Source organism: Apostichopus japonicus, chromosome 19 (genome assembly GCF_037975245.1).
Source record: "Apostichopus japonicus isolate 1M-3 chromosome 19, ASM3797524v1, whole genome shotgun sequence".
Taxonomy (NCBI): domain Eukaryota; kingdom Metazoa; phylum Echinodermata; class Holothuroidea; order Aspidochirotida; family Stichopodidae; genus Apostichopus; species Apostichopus japonicus.
The window spans coordinates 24140405-24163457 of NC_092579.1; the positions used below are offsets into that span (position 1 = coordinate 24140405).

A 23053-nucleotide genomic window follows, 5' to 3' on the forward strand; every position below is an offset into this window, starting at 1 on the left:
CTTGCTGATTAAAAATTCATTTGTTGTAGAAATCTAGAAGGAGTTTTTGATAATTGGCATTTTATTTTTGAGTACTTCTTTTGTAATTGTTGTCAAATTTGTTCAAAACGATGGAGACGGACGGCAAACAGCTGCTTGAAAACGATTGAAAGTTCTTGTAAATCTTTTATTCCAGTGGGGTGACTTATCTACCTTTCCTTTTAGATATATACAAAATTGACACATTACAAATATTTGGCTAACTTTTTAATCTGAGTGAAATAACATACTTTCCGCTTTCTAAGAGACTGGTAATGTTAAACTAGCAAATTTCCCAAGGGGATTTGAAAGCTAAAATCAGGCGGTTTAATAAAAGCTCATTTTACCTAAATTGGATGACATAAGATGGCGTAAAAAGATTTGGGTATAGTAAAGATGTGGCGCTTTGGGAATTAAGACGTAGGAGATACTTATTAGACCTGTAATTGGGCATCTGAGGCCAGATCAGGTCTTGGTAGGATGGTGTTTTCGATATTTCATTTACCTCACGCTCTTTCAGATAGTAGAAGTATACAGTCCTCTCATATACAGCAGTAAGTTCCAAAATGATCTGGCCATTAGTTCTTGCAAAATATTTAGATTTACCACATCCTTTGACACTTTATTCTTGATGTTTGAGGCAACAGTTATATTAAACTATTACCCAAAGTAAAAGTACATATAATCAAATTAAGAAACCCTTCCTGAATTTCCACAAAAGTGAAAGTTAAGTGTGGCACTCTGGTTGTTGGGACAGCGTCTGAATGTGGACACGATGTCTTCACCTTTTTTCTTGTAGAAGTTTGTTTTATCTTAGATTGCAGCGCTCTCTTTCGTAGAGTATCATACAGTATTACTCACAAATATAGCGCGGTAAGGAAACGTGTTCATCTGCAACCATTCTTAATTGATTTTCTTGGAACAATGTCAATGTCGTCTGCTTTAATAATTGAAACTGATGTAATTCCAACCGCCCTCATTATGAATATTCACTGAAGGTTCACAGGATTTCATCATACAATTTTTGCCCCGTTTTTGGCTCATTTTAGATTCATTCGTAGTCACCAATTCAACCTTCAAAAATGTATTGTGTCTGTTGTTGCAGTTGGAACGGCGAATGGAAAAGTCAAATATAGGGGATACATTTTGGCAGGATGGGACCAAGTAAAGCAACAAAATCTGTTGGGGTTGACAAAGAAAATCATGTTAGAATATGTTTGGGGTAAATAAAAGGCAAAATCAGCACTATTCAAATTTATGATGTACTTCTTTTTTTAATTTTAATTGAACATCGTCAAGGACTATTCTTTGTTCACATGGTATATTGATATGAATTATACAATGAATAATTAAACCAATTAACACTCAATCTGTTTGATATATTCATTTATAATAAATCTTGACCTCTGAACATTATTAACATATATAGTAATTGAAAACAATTTATACAGAGGGAAGAATCTGAGACTATTTAAGGTCTACAATGCAGAACCAGTCCTAAATTGCTTGTATTTGCCTTAAGTAACTAATTGTTGAAGGAGGGATAACTTGGGTAACCTTCTCTGTGTAACCGATAAAACTAAGACAACAACCTATTGTCTTTTTGTTTTCTACCAGACCCAGTTGTGCAAGTGCCTCTTCACTCTCCGGAGACACTGACCTTCCTACCGGACCCTAAGGATGGGACTCTGTATGCTCTCGGTAGTACCGGGGAGGGTCTCAAGGTTAGTAAAGTCACCCTTCTTTTCCATCTTCGTATAACTGTTGATCCGATATAAAGAGAAAGTCTGGAGGCTTGTGGTTAATTCTCATAAATATATTCTTATTTGCAATAACTAGTATTAGATATTTAATAACACAGGATAGCAGCTTCTTTGTTGAAGGTTTTAAGGGATGTGTGCTCAGGTACTGTAATGTCATGCCTGGACGTCTCGGCTTGAGAACATGACGACTGATTTAGATCTCTACAGAGGTTGTAGTGACATCAGCTTTTGGTAAAAGTTAAAGGTGATATACTTGCTACAGTGATCAAGCACTGCAATATGGTGGTCTTCAATTGCCCAATGTAAGTTTCCTAAAAAAAAAATTAAAAAAAAAGAAATTCCTAAAAAAGAAATGTTTGTTTTGATTCTCCAAACTTTTACTGCCCAGACACCCTTTTGCATATTACATTTAATCACACTCACACACATAAAATTGTGATATTGTCAGTGATATCTTCATTATCTGAAATGACCCTTTACTATAGCTAGTGAGAGTTGATTCCTGATGTGGTGATCATTGTAAATTGGGATTCTAATATCCAGTAGTAGGAAAAATTAATCAAAATGAATGAAAGGAGTTGCTTTAAGTGAAGGGCACTGCCAATGTGATAAAGCTGATGCAGCCATACATCTTAATTTGTTGTTCATCTTAGGCCGTCTCTTGTTTAGACAAGTGTTTCATTGACGTCACTCTGATTGCCAGATTTTCCTGTTTAGACGTGCGGGTCTTCTGACTTCCTTGAATTCAAACCGAATTTTGAAAATATTTATCTAGTTTACCTGAATGCAAATAGAAACTATATTAATATGTGTTTTTTTTACACATTGTAAATAATGGTGATGTTTTTTCATCACCAGAACTGAAAGTTAAAATATACAGTCAGGTCAATTATTAGATGATATTAAAAGCTGAAATAAGAACGATGTTACGTTTCAAAGTAGGGCGGGCAATTCATAGAACTTACTTTTAAACAGAGCAATAAATTTTTGAATTGAATTTAGAAACAGTGACTTTAGGAATTATCTTTGCTCTTTAACTATCTACCTCATACAAGCTCTATCTAGCTTTATCCAGCTCCATCTAGCTCTGTCCCACACTATTTATCTCTGTCCAGCTCTAACCAGTTCTATCCAGTGCCATCCCACTCTAAATAGCTCTGTCCAGCTCCATCCAATTCTATCCAGCTCTTGCAAGCTCTATCCAGCTCTTGCAAGCTCTATCCAACTCTTTCCTGTTCCATCTAGCTGTGTCCCACTCCATTTAGCTTGGCCAGCTCCAACCAGTTCCCTCCAACTCTTTCAAGCTCAATCTAGCTCTATCTGCTCTATCCTACTCTATTTAGCTCTGTTCAGCTCTGCCCAATTCTATCCAGCTCTGACAAGCTCTTTCCAGTTCCATCTAGCTCCATCCTACTCTATTTAGCTCTGTCCAGCTCCATCCAATTCCATCCAGCGCTTGCAAGCTCTATCCAGCACCTTCCAGTTCTATTTAGCTCTATTCTCATCTATTTAGCTCTGTCCAGCTCTGCCCAATTCTATCCAGCTCTGACAAGCTCTTTCCAGCTCCATCTAGCTGTATCCCACTCTATTCAGCTCTGTTAAGCTCCATCAATTTCTATCCAGCTCTGACAAGCTCGGTCTAGCTTTACCCCACTCTATTTAGCTCTGTCCAGCTCTGTCCAATTCCATCCAGCTCTTGCAATCTCTGACAAGCTTTATCCAGCTCTTTCCAGTTCCATCTAGCTCTATCCCACTCTATTTAGCTCTGTCCAGCTCCATCCAATTCTATCCAGCACTTGCAAGCTCTATCCAGCTCTTTCTAGTTCCATCTAGCTCTGTCCCACTCTATTTAGCTTGGCCAGCTCCAACCAGTTCTATCCAACTCTTTAAAGCTCCATCTAGCTCTGACAAGCTCCATCTAGCTGTATCCCACTCTGTTTAGCTCTGTCTAGTTCCATCCAATTCTATCCAGCTCTTGCAAGCTCTGACAAGTTCCATCTAGCTCTATCCCACCTATTTAGCTCAGCCCAGCTCCATCCAATTCCATCCAGCTCTTGCAATCATTGACAAGCTCTATCTAGCTCTATCCCACTTTATTTAGCTCTGTCCAGCTCCATCCAATCCTTGCCAGCGCTTGCAAGCTCTATCCAGCTCTTTCCAGTCCCATCTAGCTCTGTCCCACTCTATTTAGCTCTTCCAGCTCCATCCAATTCCATCCAGCGCTTGCAAGCTCCATCTAGCTCTGACAAGCTCCATCTAGCTCTATCCCACTCTATTCAGCTAGATTAATATAATGCTGTCACGATGTAGATTATTATTATTAACTGGAATTGTCAAACTTTTCAGCTTTGCCTTTACGTGTGTATAATACTAACTTGAATTGTGTCTGGATGATGGAAAATTGAGAATCAACTCAATTATTTCATTTCCAGTCTCATTAACGGTTACTTGGTGAATAAAACTAGATTGGCAACTTGAGAGAGTGGTCAACATGGCCTCATTGTAGCAATAAAGCAAATCATGAAAAACAAAATTTGGTCTACAAACTTAAATGTCAGCATTTTTTTAAGCCCCCATACTGGCTTACCATAACAAATGTATTTCATCTGTTGATTCTCATAACATGGATTTTTTTCCCATACCTCTCACGGTTTACAGCTTTTGGGGTAAAGCTGTACGAGATTCTTTGTCGTTGGCTCTGCTACGGTAAAAGCTTATCATTTCAAGAGTGTTTGAGTCAATTGAGGGCTTAGCTCTCCCCAAAATAAGTTGATGGAATTCTTCTTAAACCTATCATTGAATAATGATTGATGTTCACTTTAAAAAATTGTGTCAAACATTTAATAAATCATCCACCCCCATGTAAGGGTTTCTGCTAGATTAAAATCAAATTCATCTTCTCTCTCTCTACAGAAACTTCCATTAACCATTCCAGATCTGGTGGCAACGTCCCCTTACCGTAGCAGCGATGGGATCCTGTACACTGGTAAGACTGTGCACCTCTTGCCGCAAAAGGGTTCTTTGCACAAGCATACAGTATTCGTTCAGTTAAACACCATTTGTATAATGTGTTACATTTCTTCATCGCAGTATTTTAGAGGAGCTGAAAGGTTGACCTATACAAATTGGAGCAGTTTGAATAGTTATGCATGTACTGTTCTCATTGTATGTTGTTCTCTCATGTTGATTTAGTTTATGTAGCTGCTCTCATGTTGATCCAGTTTATGTTGGAGCTCTCATGTTGATTCAGTTTATGTAGATGCCTTGATGTTGATTCAGTTTATGGTGCTGCTCTCATGTTGATTCAGTTTATGTTGATGCTCTCATGTTGATTCAGTTTATGTAGATGCTCTCATGTTGATTCAGTTTATGTAGATGCCTTTGTTGATTCAGTTTATGTTGAAGCTCTAATGTTGATTTCAGTTTATGTAGATGCCTTTTATGTTGATTCAGTTTATGTAGCTAATCTCATGTTCATTCAGTTTATGTAGATGCCTTTGTTGATTCAGTTTATGTTGAAGCTCTCATGTTGATTTCAGTTTATGTAGATGCCTTTATGTTGATTCAGTTTATGTTGATGCTCTAATGATGATTCAGTTTATGTAGATGCTCTCATGTTGATTCAGTTTATGTTGATGCTCTCATGTTGATTCAGTTTATTTTGATGCTCTCATGTTGATTCAGTTTATTCAGCTGTTCTCGTGTTTATTTGGTTTTGTTTGGTTTCGTTATGTTTAATTTAGGTAAGGAGTCTTAAGCTGATTAGATCGCTTTAATATTCTTGGTAAGGGCTGTTGCTCTCTGAGGAGAGAATGAGAGGATATTTCATGGAATGTGCTCTCAGGTGGTAGAATTTTAGAAGAGAAATGCAACCATGTTATAAACTCTACCTGCTTTAGTATACTGTGAGGTATGTCAAGGAGGAAAGGAAGGGGGTATATAAGGGGTGGAGAGGTGTTGGAAGATGATGGCAGAAGAGGTAGGGAAATAACAAAGCAAGATTAAGAGAACATTAATGGTAGTATGTGGTAGCTGATATGCAAGACTTGTATTTATTCAAGTGTACAGAATGAATTTATAGCACAGGATTTTAAACAGAATAATAATAATAAATAGATTAGGTTTGGTTCCTGCTGCAGCAGGTCAGTATACTGTTAGCTCATGCTTTTCGAACAAATATTGATAATAACCTTGGAAACAAAAACAAGCAGTGATTTACCTTGTAACCCACATCCTGTAATGCAAGTCATGTCATTTCAACATCAACTTTGAAACTTGCAAAACATTCAAGACTAAGTTTTGAAATATAAGACAAAAGGGAAGCTTGTGAGGAGATAATGTTTAATTATGATCTGGACAACTCTGTCAACCTTCCCCCACTACCCCTCCCCCACCCCCTCCCCCACCCGTCTACTCTTATGATTTAAGTATGAGATTTCTCAGCTTTCAGTCTCTGCTTTTAATTTCTGTTTTTATCAAATTACCAATTCAATCTCACCCAGTTGTGATTTCTTTGCTTTTTCTTTATACGGATGTATTGGTTGTTGACTAGAAAGGTCTTTTTGGGGTTAGTTAGAGGTCAACATATTGTCCATATATAATGTATTAAAGGTTGACATTAGGCAGAGGGTTTGTCTTGATATGTCAAGTCCAATAAGAAGCAAAGAAAAGAGTTTGTGTGTTTCCATAGCCATTTCTTGTTTTCACTTTTTTTTGCAGCCTTACAATATGCTAAAATCTGTGGAAAACTCCTTTTAGGCTAAGTTGTTGGTGACGTTGGTTCCTCAGGAGCCTAAATCTCAAACGTTAATTCATTTCTATAAAAATTGCTCAATTTTAATAATTCAATAATAAGCATGTTTTTTAAACTGCATATGAATATGAACAACACAGTACCCTTGGCTGACATTTCAACACTGCTTGTCCTTATGCATTGTAGACATGTTATTTGAGGCGATAAAAGTCTCTTTTTTTCAAATCAAGTTTTGTATTGCGAGGGAGGAGGATGTCACTCAATGTCTTTGATGTGTTTAATAGACGCTAAGAGTCCAGCCGTTTTAAGCGTTGAGCCACAGTTGTGGAACGAATCCCTTCAACGATGATTGCTGTGTTTCTCTGACGGTCTGCAATGTATCAAAAATTAGTTCTGTGCCTAAAGTCGTCCCTCAAGAAGAGAAATAGATCTTTATATTTGTGACGATTTCAAAGAAGAGACTTTATCTTCAGCTGGATTTTCAAAGTTTGCTTCAGAATCAGCTGAGGTCAAAATATCAAAGATAAAGAATGCACAGTGCAACTCCTCGCATTCATTGTCCTCAAGATGTTTATTCCTCCTTCAACCTTCCAAGCAATTACATAACAACCAAAGAGAAACTTATCTGCACTGCAGCTCTCTACAGGGAAAGAAAATGGCCGACTTCAGTGCCCTTACTTCCTGTTCTTTCATATAAAACATAACGTTGCTGTTTATGTAGGTCAACAGCTGTTCACCTATTGTTAGCGAAAATGATTGGCAAGAATCCAAGAACAGTGTTTTGACAGCTTGAAAAATTAATTCTAGAAATATTGGGCAGGTGGGGTGGGGGGGGGGAAGTTGAGCGAGGTTTCTAACATTGGGACATCAGTGAAGAACAAGGAGGCAAACCTCCAACATTGGGTGGATCAATAAAGTCTGGTGGCAATAACATCGACTGTTGGCAGGATCAAGGGAGAATGTGTGTATCAAAATCCAGTGCAAATGGGATCCCAGCACCCTTGCTTTTACTACAATACTATCATATGGTTACATGTATGATTGACTTCATAAATTCATAAATGTAAGTAACCACTTGTACAGTCATTTAGTCTGCAAGAGGCCTTTAACCAGTAAAATTAATTCACATTGATCACGACATTTGCATTGTCTTTCTATTTCAAGTGATGTACGTGATTCAGCTGAAACTAGATACAAGTATCAAACAGTCAGTCAAGAATTCCATTTTTTTCGTCTACTGTTCACTTTAAGAATTCTTGCTTATTCTGACCATTTCTAATACTAGGTAGGGATAGCTGCCATTCTTCAACAGAAGTGTTTCCTTAACATTTGTGATGGTTTTACAAAAATTACAATTGTGTGTTTGACTACATCAATCATTTTGGATCATGGGTTCAGGTCTGCCTAGATAGAGTAAACAAAAGTTTCAGTTTGTGATGAGAAAATTGAAATAATACTTACTTTGCCATGGGGAAGGTTTATTAAACCGCCCCCTCTTAACGGCTCATTAAGTGATTCCGTGGCCAGGATGGACAAACGAGATTTTTATAAACGAGCGTTCTCTTTACAGGATGATGTTAACATCTGGTTGGTCAATCATTATTATCTTTTGATATCAACCTATGGAACGATCTTCAGAAAATTGAATCTGTGTTTGCTTGACTGAGCTTGAAGACCTCATATGTAATAAACATGGCAGGTGTGTGATCACGAAGAATCTGTTACTCGGACCTTACGCAAAATGAAAGCGAGAGAAAGATGACTAATGATGATAGGAATTTGTGGAGTTGAAAAGTGTTTACAGAAAATAAGACAGCTGGTTTGCAATTATTTCAAGCATCAAACATTGCCTTTTCCTTTGCACTAAAACAATAGGGGGATGCACTAGAAGTGCTTTGTGAAAACTTCTGTACCAAAGCTATGAATTATTTTGCCATGCTCAAAAACATGCAATTAGCTGTCAATTAACCGATAAATGAACGTGACAGCTTCTACCTCAATGTTAGTGTTGTAATGTGGGTGGAAGAGTGTTGTAATGTGGCTGTAAGAGTGTTGTAATGTGGGTGGAATAGTGTTGTAATGTGGCTGTAAGAGTGTTGTAATGTGGGTGGAAAAGTGTTGTAATGTGGCTGTAAGAGTGTTGTAATGTGACTGTAAGTGTGTTGTAATGTGGGTGTAAGAGTGCTGTAATGTGGCTGTAAGAGTGTTGTAATGTGGCTGTAAGAGTGTTGTAATGTGGGTGGAAGAGTGTTGTAATGTGGCTGTAAGAGTGTTGTAATGTGGGTGGAATAGTGTTGTAATGTGGCTGTAAGAGTGTTGTAATGTGGGTGGAAGTGTTGTAATGTGGCTGTAAGAGTGTTGTAATGTGACGGTAAGAGTGTTGTAATATGGGTGGAAGAGTGTTGTAATGTGGCTGTAAGAGTGTTGTAATGTGGCTGTAAGAGTGTTGTAATGTGGGTGGAAGAGTGTTGTAATGTGGCTGTAAGAGTGTTGTAATGTGGGTGGAAGAGTGTTGTAATGTGGCTGTAAGACTGTTGTAATGTGGCTGTAAGAGTGTTGTAATGTGACTGTAATAGTGTTGTAATGTGGCTGTAAGAGTGTTGTAATGTGGGTGGAAGAGTGTTGTAATGTGGGTGGAATGGTGTTGTAATGTGGGTGGAATAGTGTTGTAATGTGGGTGGAATAGTGTTGTAATGTGGCTGTAAGAGTGTTGTAATGTGGCTGTAAGAGTGTTGTAATGTGGCTGTAAGTGTGTTGTAATGTGGGTGGAAGAGTGTTGTAATGTGGGTGTAAGAGTGTTGTAATGTGACTGTAAGAGTGTTGTAATGTGGGTGGAAGGGTGTTGTAATGTGGCTGTAAGAGTGTTGTAATGTGGGTGGAATAGTGTTGTAATGTGGCTGTTAGAGTGTTGTAATGTGGCTGTTAGAGTGTTGTAATGTGGCTGTAAGAGTGTTGTAATGTGGGTGGAAGAGTGTTGTAATGTGGCTGTAAGAGTGTTGTAATGTGGGTGGAAGTGTTGTAATGTGGCTGTAATAGTGTTGTAATGTGACGGTAAGAGTGTTGTAATATTGGTGGAAGAGTGTTGTAATGTGGCTGTAAGAGTTTTGTAATGTGGCTGTAAGAGTGTTGTAATGTGGGTGGAAGAGTGTTGTAATGTGGCTGTAAGAGTGTTGTAATGTGAGTGGAAGAGTGTTGTAATGTGGCTGTAAGACTGTTGTAATGTGGCTGTAAGAGTGTTGTAATGTGACTGTAATAGTGTTGTAATGTGGCTGTAAGAGTGTTGTAATGTGGGTGGAAGAGTTGTAATGTGGGTGGAATGGTGTTGTAATGTGGGTGGAATAGTGTTGTAATGTGACGGTAAGAGTGTTGTAATGTGGGTGGAAGAGTGTTGTAATGTGGCTGTAAGAGTTGTAATGTGGCTGTAAGAGTTGTAATGTGGCTGTAAGAGTGTTGTAATGTGGGTGGAAGGGTGTTGTAATGTGGCTGTAAGAGTGTTGTAATGTGGGTGGAAGAGTGTTGTAATGTGGCTGTAAGACTGTTGTTATGTGGCTGTAAGAGTGTTGTAATGTGACTGTAATAGTGTTGTAATGTGGCTGTAAGAGTGTTGTAATGTGGGTGGAAGAGTGTTGTAATGTGGGTGGAATGGTGTTGTAATGTGGGTGGAATTGTGTTGTAATGTGGGTGGAATAGTGTTGTATTGTGGCTGTAAGAGTGTTGTAATGTGGGTGGAAGAGTGTTGTAATGTGACTGTAAGAGTGTTGTAATGTGGGTGTAAGAGTGTTGTAATGTGGCTGTAAGAGTATTGTTATGTGGATGGAAGAGTGTTGTAATGTGGGTGGAATAGTGTTGTAATGTGGGTGGAATAGTGTTGTAATGTGACTGTAAGAGTGTTGTAATGTGACTGTAATAGTGTAATGTGGCTGTAAGAGTGTTGTAATGTGGGTGGAAGAGTTGTAATGTGGGTGGAATAGTGTTGTAATGTGGGTGGAATAGTGTTGTAATGTGGCTGTAAGAGTGTTGTAATGTGGCTGTAAGAGTGTTGTAATGTGGCTGTAAGTGTGTTGTAATGTGGGTGGAAGAGTGTTGTAATGTGGGTGGAATAGTGTTGTAATGTGGCTGTAAGAGTGTTGTAATGTGGCTGTAAGAGTGTTGTAATGTGGCTGTAAGAGTGTTGTAATGTGGCTGTAAAAGTGTTGTAATGTGGGTGGAATAGTGTTGTAATGTGGCTCTAAGAGTGTTGTAATGTGGCTGTAAGAGTGTTGTAATGTGGGTGGAAGAGTGTTGTAATGTGGCTGTAAGAGTGTTGTAATGTGGCTTTAAGAGTGTTGTAATGTGGGTGTAAGATTGTTGTGTGGGGCCATTCACCCCAGTGCTCTTAGCCATGTTAAGATCGAGGACTCTTGTTGTGACAGTATTTGTTCTATCACTGCCGTGACTGCTGTAACTCTTTCCACTGTGGGGCGGGATATCCCTTTGTGGTAGTTCAGTATCCCCCTCAGAAATTGGATTGTCTGCATTGGGGTTGGCTGAGATTTCTTTTCGTTGATCAACCGCCCTAGTTTTTGGAGTGTCTGTACTGTTTTCTGTACACTGTTCCTTGCCTCTTTCTGACCCTCCTACCACCAACCAGTCGGAGAGGTATATGAAAAGAGTTACACCTCTCTTCCTCAGGTACGAGACTACTGCTACTGTCACCCTTGTGAATACCCAGGGTGATGTAGACAGACCGAACGGCAACACTCTGAACCAGAAGTCTCGTCCGGGGTAGGGTAAGGCTAGGTAGCTTTGGTGGTCCTTGTTTATCGGTATATGTAGGTAGGCGCGTTGTAGGTCCACGCTTGCCACCCTCATGCCCTTTCTGAGTAGGGGTATGATAGTAAAAGTTTTGTTGAGTGGTTTTAGATTTAGAATTGGATGGCATGATCTGTCCCTGTTTTTTTGAGAGAAAACACAGGGATCGGAGGAGTGGTCCCGTCTCTTCCCATACCTCCACATTCCACAATTGCTCGCTTTTCCAGCAAGACTTGAGTTTCCCCCTCTAACGCTATTTTCTGGACGGGATCCATGGGTGTCGTTGTTGTTCTACCTCCATCCCCGAAACGCGGACCGGAGGTAAATTCTTTTCACTATCTCTCGGATACTATTTTCAACAACCACTTGACCATGCCCATAAATTCCCATTGCTGGGTAAGATTTGCTATTCTCCCCCCCCCCCAACCTGTGGTTTGCCAAGGTGGGGTGGCCATGCAGAGGGCTGGACAACGAACGACAGTCTTGTGGACGCGCGGTCTCTGTCGCTTCTCGTCGTGTTGGTGTTCCCTCTGGTGGAACCTCTCACCCCCCTTAAGATGGCTGGCCAGCTCTTCCTCTTGACCTGCCCCGCAGGGCTCACCTTTCTGGGGTTCTCTAAGGCATTCCCCTGCCTTTTGGCCGGTCTGGTCTCTCTTGGTCGTTGTGGGCGAGGCCTATACCTATCCGAAGACCGGAACTCTGATTTCGCTAGGGTTTCTCTCCTCGCCACCTCATCTTGGAGTTTCTGCTGGAAGTTTCCAGCGAATTGGTTCCCCCTTGGAATAAGAGAGCCAACATTCTCCATCTCGTCTCCACAGACGGCCATCGGATCCAGGGCACCATATTTTCTCTCTTGACACTCATTGATTTGGTCGCGACCCTGGCATATTGGTCGTGTGCTAGTCTTACCAGAGGTCCCAGCAGCAGCAGTTGCCCCTCTTCATTGCACAAGAGCTTTGTCTTGTCCTCTGGTAACTCATCAGGACTTCCGCTGTGAGCAATCAGGGTGGAGGTGAGTTTCAATCCTGCTCTTGCTGCTGTGAGATCTCTGAAGGTCTGGGAGGACAAAGATCTCTGGTCTGCTCTCAATTTCTCCGTCAATTCTTGAGAGATCATTGGGCACCTGAACAGAGATTTCCAGGCCTCCTCTGGCACTCTTACTCCTTTTTCCGCCTCCCTTGGGAAAACTCTCCATTTTTTTCTTCTCGGCTATGACCTCGAATCTGTCGCAACATGAGGCGTATACTGTTAATGTCGCCTTCGGCTGGCTCACGTTCTGTCCTGTTGCTCAGGTTGTGGGGAGACAGGTAAGCTTGTCACTCGTAAATATCCAAACCAGTAAGGTTTTGGGATTTATATGGCCTAAATGCTTAAACTTATGGTTCATGTTTGGATGTGACAGTACTCCCTTTGCAATTTTTTTTTTTTAAATAATACGCAACTTTCCTGGATCATTGGGGTTTGAGTTTCAATATTGCTAGAAATGCTGTAAAAAAACATAATTCTTGTTAATCCTACATGACAGCTGGGAGGAAATGTTTTTTGGATATAACAAATTGTTTGTTGATATAAATTTTTGTCTTTTTAAGGAGTCAATTGAAAAAATATTTGCCAATAACTTTCCGGATCTGCGGGGCAATGTTTTCTTTTTCTTTTTGAATCTTAGAAATATGAGAAAAGGGTTCGTTCACTTCAATTAATGTAGTTTTCTTTGAGATATATAAAACTGCTGTTATATATCCATGGATTTGTCATTGACCTTAAAGTGCCTTCTCTTTGCTTCAACACTGCATCTACTTCGCCCCTGGTGGCCTTGTATTTGAGGTCGGGGGTCACCACCCTTGTTAAAAAGTAGTCGAAAAATGATGGAGGGTGGCCAAAATTTGACAAAGAAAAAGAAATTGCCTCTATTTTTGTGGGAAAAGAGTGGGAAATGTTGAGCATAAATTACTTCAAATGTCGCAAAATATAACACCATTTTGCAACTTACGCACCTTGAATCATAGGAAAATTTCTCAAAGGGGAGTGGGTACCTCCCTTTAAATGCAGCAACATCTTATACCAGAGGGTCACCAAGATGATGAAGGCACAAATTGGTGTTACAAAGCTAAACAAGTTTGAATACCAGGGCACTGGTGCTGATAGTCGTAATCTATTATTCGCCAGTAGTGGCGATTACACTTTGGAAGTTTGATTAGTGGCACTCAAAACCTAAGTTGCGATTACTCATCTGCAAGCTAACACTACACATAATCTTTTGCAAAATAGCCTAACCTCTCAAAAACAACACTATTAAAAGCAGTTTGTCAGTAAATATTCTCACAAAGCTATACTAGAACTGTGCTGTGCTAGTTTAATTTCAATGTGCAAAATATCTGCCTGCTATTGCGCTAGGCTAGAGGCTAGCCTAGAATGTTGAACGTCCTACAGAAAACTTGCATACTAATCATCACACCGCTACAAGGTGTAACATCTATTCATTGTTTTTACTTTTTCTTTTATTAGTGCTAGTAGTGTAGTAGTACCCTCGTAGATTCATTTGAAAGTTTTTGATTTACTATGAAGGATTTTAAGAAATGTTTTAGATTGAAATGTGTTCACAGGTTTTGTTTAGTAGATGTTTTAACATGATTTAGACACCACACATTAAGACACGACAAGAACAAATAAAGACAGTGCACAATGGAGAAAGATTTTAACTGTATTTCTGCAATGTAAAATGACAGTGATGATGTCATAACTGTAACCGAGTAATCACAGTAATCGCGAGAGCAATGCGATTAATCAACTACAAAAGTAAGAGCGAACTACTGTATTAGCACTACAGGGCACTACACCATATTAACAATTAACACAGAGATCAGCATCGATTGGTCTTACTTAAAAAATACCAATCTCTAGCTTTATCAGAAATTAATAGGCTTTCATTTATTAAATTTATTTTCTTTGATGAGCTTTTGCTTAAATGTGTTATACATTTTTTGATCTCTTCAAGCTGTTCTAGTTTCATTTAATACAGTTTTTTTTTTTGTCACATCAAAGCATGCTATTTAAATTTAAAGATGTGTAACTCTATATAACATCAGTGATGATTTATTGTTTAAACTTACTGTTTTGTTTACTTTCTATTTGTTTTCTATTATTGACTATTTGTTTTCACTGTTCTTCATCTGTCTTCAACAGGTCAAAAGATAGACAAGTGGGTGGCAGTCGATGCCAAGACAGGAGTAAGACAGCAGACATTGTCCACAGTGTCCTCGCAAGAGTCTTGTCCCTCCTCTAACCAGAACACTTTATTCTTGGGAAGGACAGAGTTTGTAGTCACCATGTTTGATAGCAGTACCCGAGATCAAATGTAAGCACAAAAACTTCAGAACTTATCAGTCACACTTCTAGAAACATTAAACTAGGGGGGGGGGGGGGTGGGGGCAGAACTGCAACAAAATTTGTGATATCATTTCAAGTAGGAAATGAAGCCCTGAAAGTTGTTTTCATTATTAGATGTTGCTTTAGAGAATCTGTCCAGTCATATTCGGTTGTTGGTATTAATTCCCATATATGTCTATAAGCATTCCTAACAAAGGGATAAGTTTGGCTCTGCTTCACAACTATGGTAGTTTTACATACCCATTAATTAAATCTATTGTGTTAAAAAACAATAGGGAGTTGATGTATTTCCTGATGCTTCAGTACAGAATATGAAAGCAATCAGGAATTTATGTCAAAGGAACAATTAACCAAAAGCAAAAGTAAGAAAAGCTTATTTGCTCTTGCTGGTTTTATGAGTCAGTATAAATGCTTATTTTTATCAGTTTTTCCATATGAGCTCTGAAATATGTCATCTTTTGATTAATTATGGCTGTTAATCTAAGTGAGACAGCTGGAAAAAGTTTTTGATATAGCAAAACGAAAAACGTTGTCATTTTGCCTTGTTCGTATGTGTACGGCCTTCCTTCATTTTTTATAATCATTGGACAAAACATAATACAAGCACACTCATAAAATTTGGCAGATCATTCTTTCAGTTCTGAGCTGGTTATGAAGAGAATTTTCTGTAAGACTTGAACCTTCTAACTTGAGTTTTATGAAGGGGGGGTGGGGTGAAGGAGATGACAGGGATTCCTCATTTAACACCTTATGGATTTTCACATTAGATATATTAATTATTCAGCTTAATGTATTTAAGCAAACAAAAGTCTTGAATCAAAAAAGGCTGTTAATACAGTATAACTTAATGAAAGTTTTAAGCAATCTAGTGGACCTTTTCAAGTGAATATTTGATGATATTGTACCCGGAAGGTTCAGTGTATTTTAGATTATATTCAACTTGTGAGTTTCTCTTTCATTGAAATCAAACCATTACATCTGACATGAATTCTATTGCAGTTTCTGATAAACGCTGGTCAAATATATGAATAATTCATACCATGACATATCATGTGACCATAAATTTACACTGCTTGCCAAATTTTTGTAGTGAAAATTAAATCGCTCACACTCAATGCAGTTGTTTGTTAATACCAAGTTAACATCAACTATATTCCAGCTTACACTGGGTACATTTACTCTAGTAAAAGAACAAAGGTACAGTATGTATTTCCAGCCAGTAAAACCAGCTGGTAATTAAAACGTTATACTCGTTAATTACAGTAAACAAACTATGAACTGATTCTTATATGCAAAGTAGGCAAAGTGTTTCATGCTTGCTTTGCAGGAGTCGATTTTTTTAAGTTTAAGTCTAGTGTTGTCACACGTATGCAACATGCTAATTGTGTGTTAATTAGCATGTCTGTAGACATTACATTACACAATCAGCCACTTGAAAGCAGAGAGCCTTTAAATAGGCTCCCATCATAGTCTATTCACTCTTGTGAATGCTTTCCTTGTTCTAACTTTAAGAAGCCATCATTTAACATAGATAAAAAAAGAATGTAACACTTCAACAAGTTAGATTGAAAATGCTAGTGGTTGCACTCAAGGTAAAGTAGGTTTGAATCATTAACATCACTCACCTTGCTAACTTTATTTTGATTGTTTGCAAAGTGAAACCTTGAAATATATTATTCTTAAAAGCAGGATTATATAATGCGGGAAGTCTATCCCGGGATATGATTACGTGATAAACTACTTCTGATAGTTAGAGATTATTGATAATCCCAGTGAACTATTCTGTGTCCTCATTGATCACGTCTAACATGCTAACTATGAAACAGACTTTATACTCTCTCCATTCTTGGATACTTCTGCACATCTTACACATAAACACTGTTCAAGGATCTCGTCATGAATAAAGGACTTGTACCAGTATAGCCAAGAAATCTAAACTTGCTAAAATGGGCTTTTAGATACATGTAAATGTTTGTTCCTGGGTGTTTTTCAGAGGCTACAAATTATTTCCGACATTGAGGAATGTTAACTCAGACAGTGACATGTTACAGTGAGGTTATCTGTACAAGGTACTGTATGTGGAAATCCCAATGTGAGTGACCATTATTGGACTTCATTTAATGGCTATGCTGATAACCCTTTATCGCAACATAAAGTTCTCTTTGGTACAAGCTTCCCAGGGGCTACTCTTCATTCAGTCAGCTATTAAATTATAGTATCTTTGATGGTCTGTGTAAGCCAAACCAGAATTAAGTTAATCCTCTTCCCCATCCCACCTCCACCTCTCCCACCTCAAGATCATGCTTCTCACACTCATCTATTTTCTTATGTTATTAAATATTAACCATATAATAATTTAAACATTGTGTTATATATATGTTGACAATTCATAATCATGGACGATAAATATGAATGTAAGAGACTGACTTTGGTCAGCCTGCGGCTTTGATAAGCCAATGTTGCTTCTTCACGAGTTCCTGCTTGCAGGAGGATGTAAAATACATACATACATACACACATACACCCAAACATACATACATGTTTGTCAAATTGCATATAATTATTCTGTTATTGTAGCTATCACACATTGCATCACTGTATTTGCTTAGTTATGATATGATATATTATGTATATATGATATATTTTTTGATGATATCTTTAAATGTAAATCCTAATAGTGTGTAGCAATGGTGATTATCATATCTCAAAACTAATAGTACATTGTTTATCACTCGGTTCACCCCGTCCTTCCTGTTTGAAGCCATCAATCCCTCCACAAATGTTGTCCGTTTTTACCAAACAGATGATGATATCAATGATATTGATGATATCTTATGTAAACCCTAATAGGCTAATAGTGTGTAGCAATGGTGATTATCATCATCTCTCAAAACTGATGGTACATTGTTTATCACTCGGTTCATCATGTCCTTCCTGTTTGGAGCCATCAATCCCTCCACAAATGTTGCCCGTTTTACCAAACGGATGATGATATTGATGATATCTTATGTAAACCCCAATAGTGTGTAGCAGTGGTGATTATCATCATCTCTCAAAACTAATAGTACATTGTTTATCACTCAGTTCATCATGTCCTTCCTGTTTGGAGCCATCAATCCCTCCACAAATGTTGCCCGTTTTACCAAACGGATGATGATATTGATGATATCTTATGTAAACCAAAATAATAGTGTGTAGCAATGGTGATTATCATCATCTCTCAAAACTAATAGTAAATTGTTAATCACTCGGTTCATCATGTCCTTCCTGTTTGGAGCCATCAATCCCTCCACAAATGTTGCCCGTTTTACCAAACGGATGATGATATTGATGATATCTTATGTAAACCAAAATAATAGTGTGTAGCAATGGTGATTATCATCATCTCTCAAAACTAATAGTACATTGTTTATCACTCGGTTCATCATGTCCTTCCTGTTTGGAGCCATCAATCCCTCCACAAATGTTGCCCGTTTTACCAAACGGATGATGCTATTGATGATATCTTATGTAAACCAAAATAATAGTGTGTAGCAATGGTGATTATCATCATCTCTCAAAACTAATAGTACATTGTTAATCACTCGGTTCATCATGTCCTTCCTGTTTGGAGCCATCAGTCCCTCCACAAATGTTGCCCGTTTTACCAAACAGATGATGATATTGATGATATCTTATGTAAACCAAAATAATAGTGTGTAGCAATGGTGATTATCATCATCTCTCAAAACTAATTGTACATTGTTTATCACTCGGTTCATCATGTCCTTCCTGTTTGGCGCCATCAGTCCCTCCACAAATGTTGCCCGTTTTACCAAACAGATGATGATATTGATGATATCTTATGTAAACCAAAATAATAGTGTGTAGCAATGGTGATTATCATCATCTCTCAAAACTAATAGTACATTGTTTATCACTCGGTTCATCATGTCCTTCCTGTTTGGAGCCATCAGTCCCTCCACAAATGTTGCCCGTTTTACCAAACAGATGATGATATTGATGATATCTTATGTAAACCAAAATAATAGTGTGTAGCAATGGTGATTATCATCATCTCTCAAAACTAATTGTACATTGTTTATCACTCGGTTCATCATGTCCTTCCTGTTTGGAGCCATCAGTCCCTCCACAAATGTTGCCCGTTTTACCAAACAGATGATGATATTGATGATATCTTATGTAAACCAAAATAATAGTGTGTAGCAATGGTGATTATCATCATCTCTCAAAACTAATAGTACATTGTTTATCACTCGGTTCATCATGTCCTTCCTGTTTGGAGCCATCAGTCCCTCCACAAATGTTGCCCGTTTTACCAAACACTGCTCCACCGTTCTTCCAGACGTCTCTATAAAAAGACACAAAACAATTTCTTGAGGTGTTAATCATTCTTTATTCTCCCTTCTGAAGGGATTATCTCTGGGTACAACTCTCTCCCTTCTGAAGTCATTTTCTCTGGGTAAACAACTTTGAAAGCTTATTTTCAATGTGTAGTAGTATGTCTTCTTTTCCAGTCTTATGTTATAATCAGATTTGATTCCTTACATAATTAATGATACCTGCAAATGTAAGTAACTTTGGAACTCTTTTCAAGTACACTGTGAATAGATAATATGAAAAGGGTACTTCTTGCTGAATGCCAAGTCATTATAAAATGTTAAAGCGCTTTACAGTAGCAATGGAGACCCATATCACGGATTGTACAAGATGCGCCGCTCGGGACAAGCACCAAGCCACATGACAGCTTTATCTAAGTCAGTCGCAATTAGGTTTTAGTGTTTCAAAGTATTGATAAAAACAAAAGTATTTACAGGGGGAGAAGATGAATCCTCATCGAGATGCATGCTATGAATGAACTCTCCCAAAGTGAGAGAGAGATGAGATTTGATTCAGTTTGGTACTATGATGGTTTGATGTAATGAAGGTTTTAAGTGTCTCATATTTGATAGTACAGACAGTGTTGTGGGAGATGGAGTAGTTTCCTTTCCCTCCTTGGATATGTTCATGGTGAAGTAACGAGTGAGTCATGTCAAACAATGCCAGTTTGAAAACCACACCTCTCAAAGGAAGTGAACATAGTGTTAATGAAACAATAAACATGGCACAAGTGAATCTGTGGTGCTAATATTAGACTTACTAAAGCCTACAAAGTCGTTTGTTCTAAAGAAATGTTATAAACAATCATTGCTCTCTAAAACAAAATTTGTTTTCCCCCCCTCCCCCCCCCCCAAAAAAAAATACAATAGAAAACAAGATTTTCTCCTGTACTCAAGATATAAAAATAAGGAAAAGCTGCAGTGAAAAGTGTTTTTTCTATGAAGAAAACTGATTTAAAGCAATTAAGAAGTAGAAATCCAAGTAACTAAAAGCGTAGGAAGTTCCAATGAGCAAGGGGAAAAAGTCATTTAAACAATGATAGAGAAATTCCTCACATTGCAAGACACAGTTCATTATACTTTATATAGAGGTATTCTCTGTATCACAGTATATATAAGTATGATAACCTACCTGCAATTAGTATTTCTTACAAGTAACCTTCTTTCACTCTTTGTGTAACAGTTTTGAGTTTTCAGGGAATTTTTCAATCAAGGCTGGTTTATATTACAATCTTTTCTTTTGGGCACCCAAAGTGGTACTTGATACTGGTGAAGCAATAAGTACAGTAGCATTAGCTCAACTTGAAGGTACCTAAATGCCACTTGAGGTCATATGCGGGCTGACGAAAAAACTGTCATTTTTATAGGAACTAAGAGAAATGTACATGTGCCATACCTTTTCATTGTAAAGAGGTAATTTGGTAAATCTATGAATTAGATACGTAGTGTATGCTAATACTGCACAATGGAAATGAGCAAGATTTATGTGTAACATAACAAGACTATTGTAGAGTTGTTATAGGCTTTGTATTGTGAAATTGAGTTGTGAAAAATGAAGTTCTGAATGACATCAGTGAGCAATATTAACATGAATTCTACATTAAAGAGAGTGTGTGTCTGAGAGATGGCCAGTGGGGGGGGGGGGGGGGATGGAGGGAGTAATAGAGGGAATTTAAATATATATGTAGCAAACCTTAAATACAAGATTAGAACTAAGCAATAAATTAGATTTTAGTATGCATTGCATTGAATGAAAGATCCAGTATCACTTTCCTAGTAGTCTTGTTCCCTCCAGCCCAGTAAGCCTATGGAGACCTGTATTCATTGACTACTACAGTGAACACTCCAGCCCAGTAAACATATGGAGACCTATATTCATTGATTACTACAGTGAACACTCCAGCCCAGTAAGCATATGGAGACCTATACTCATTGATTACTACAGTGAACACTCCAGCCCAGTAAACATATGGAGACCTATATTCATTGACTACTACAGTGAACACTCCAGCCCAGTAAGGCTATTGAGACCTATGTTCATTGACTACTACAGTGAACACTCCAGCCCAGTAAACATATGGAGACCTATAGTCATTGACTACTACAGTGAACACTCCAGCCCAGTAAGCCTATGGAGACCTGTATTCACTGACTACTACAGTGAACACACCAGCCCAGTAAGCCTATGGAGACCTGTATTCATTGACTACTACAGTGAACACTCCAGCCCAGTAAGCCTATGGAGACCTACTGTATATTCATTGATTACTACAGTGAACACTCCAGCCCAGTAAGCCTATTGAGACCTATGTTCATTGACTACTACAGTGAACACTCCAGCCCAGTAAACATATGGAGACCTGTATTCATTGATTACTTCAGTGAACACTCCAGCCCAGTAAGCCTATTGAGACCTATGTTCATTGACTACTACAGTGAACACTCCAGCCCAGTAAACATATGGAGACCTATATTCATTGATTACTACAGTGAACACTCCAGCCCAGCAGTAAACATATGGAGACCTATGTTCATTGACTACTACAGTGAACACTCCAGCCCAGTAAACATATGGAGACCTGTATTCATTGATTACTTCAGTGAACACTCCAGCCCAGTAAGCCTATTGAGACCTATGTTCATTGACTACTACAGTGAACACTCCAGCCCAGTAAACATATGGAGACCTATATTCATTGATTACTACAGTGAACACTCCAGCCCAGTAAACATATGGAGACCTATATTCATTGATTACTACAGTAAACACTCCAGCCCAGTAAACATATGGAGACCTATATTCATTGATTACTACAGTGAACACTCCAGCCCAGTAAACATATGGAGACCTGTATTCATTGACTACTACAGTGAACACTCCAGCCCAGTAAACATATGGAGACCTATATTCATTGATTACTTCAGTGAACACTCCAGCCCAGTAAGCCTATTGAGACCTATGTTCATTGACTACTACAGTGAACACTCCAGCCCAGTAAACATATGGAGACCTATATTCATTGATTACTACAGTGAACACTCCAGCCCAGTAAACATATGGAGACCTATGTTCATTGACTACTACAGTGAACACTCCAGCCCAGTAAACATATGGAGACCTATATTCATTGATTACTTCAGTGAACACTCCAGCCCAGTAAGCCTATGGAGACCTATGTTCATTGACTACTACAGTGAACACTCCAGCCCAGTAAACATATGGAGACCTATATTCATTGATTACTACAGTGAACACTCCAGCCCAGTAAGCCTATGGAGACCTATATTCATTGATTACTACAGTGAACACTCCAGCCCAGTAAACATATGGAGACCTGTATTCATTGATTACTACAGTGAACACTCCAGCCCATTAAGCCTATGGAGACCAATATTCATTGATTACTACACTGAACATTTATCTTTGAGTGGGGCCTCACTCTTACTTAGGAACTTTAAACCCTACAGACAGTAAGAGTAAAGATTTATTTGTATGAGTGAGAGTACGCCCTCTTTTTGCTTGGGAAGTATGTAGTGGTGATTTGGTGATTAGTGTCAGTGCACTGAGGATTTAATATAATGTGTCAGAAAAATAAAGAGTAGCCAACCAGTAGCTGATCTTCTACCCATCTGTATTCAACCCCTTTCCCCAACCCCTGTTGTTTTCCCACTTAGCATGTTCTTTTTTGTTGCCAGTTTTTTCAAGACTCTCGCTCCGGATTTTCTAATAGAATCAGACAATACTATTCATTCAAAGTGTTTTGCGGATTGCAGTCAGTAAAGGTGTAATTTCTACTCATCTCCTTCCCTAGTGTGTTCCTCCTCCCATGAATCATTAAACCAATGATGAGATATTTTACTATTTCTTATCCTATACTCATGAATGGAATTTAAGTCTTTCTATAATTTGACTTTCCTTTTATTTTTATATTTCCCTTCTTTCTTGCACGCTTTGCTTTCGG

General features: G+C 38.3%; 1 protein-coding gene and 1 long non-coding RNA gene across 2 annotated transcripts in view; one reads left to right on the forward strand and one right to left on the reverse strand.

The window, feature by feature from the left end:
• Window positions 1–23053, forward strand: part of LOC139960268 (serine/threonine-protein kinase/endoribonuclease IRE1-like) — a 71538-nt gene that overhangs the window by 24626 nt on the left and 23859 nt on the right. Inside the window, exons 4-6 of the mRNA XM_071958505.1 lie at window positions 1636–1742; window positions 4695–4767; window positions 14509–14680. Coding sequence (XP_071814606.1) covers window positions 1636–1742; window positions 4695–4767; window positions 14509–14680 — 352 coding nt within the window. The remainder of the gene's footprint in view (window positions 1–1635; window positions 1743–4694; window positions 4768–14508; window positions 14681–23053) is intronic.
• Window positions 18506–23050, reverse strand: LOC139960270 (uncharacterized). Its single transcript, XR_011790459.1, has 3 exons — window positions 21617–23050; window positions 21506–21559; window positions 18506–21451 (listed from the first exon to the last, which is right to left on the reverse strand). It is a non-coding gene; the product is annotated as an uncharacterized lncRNA (long non-coding RNA).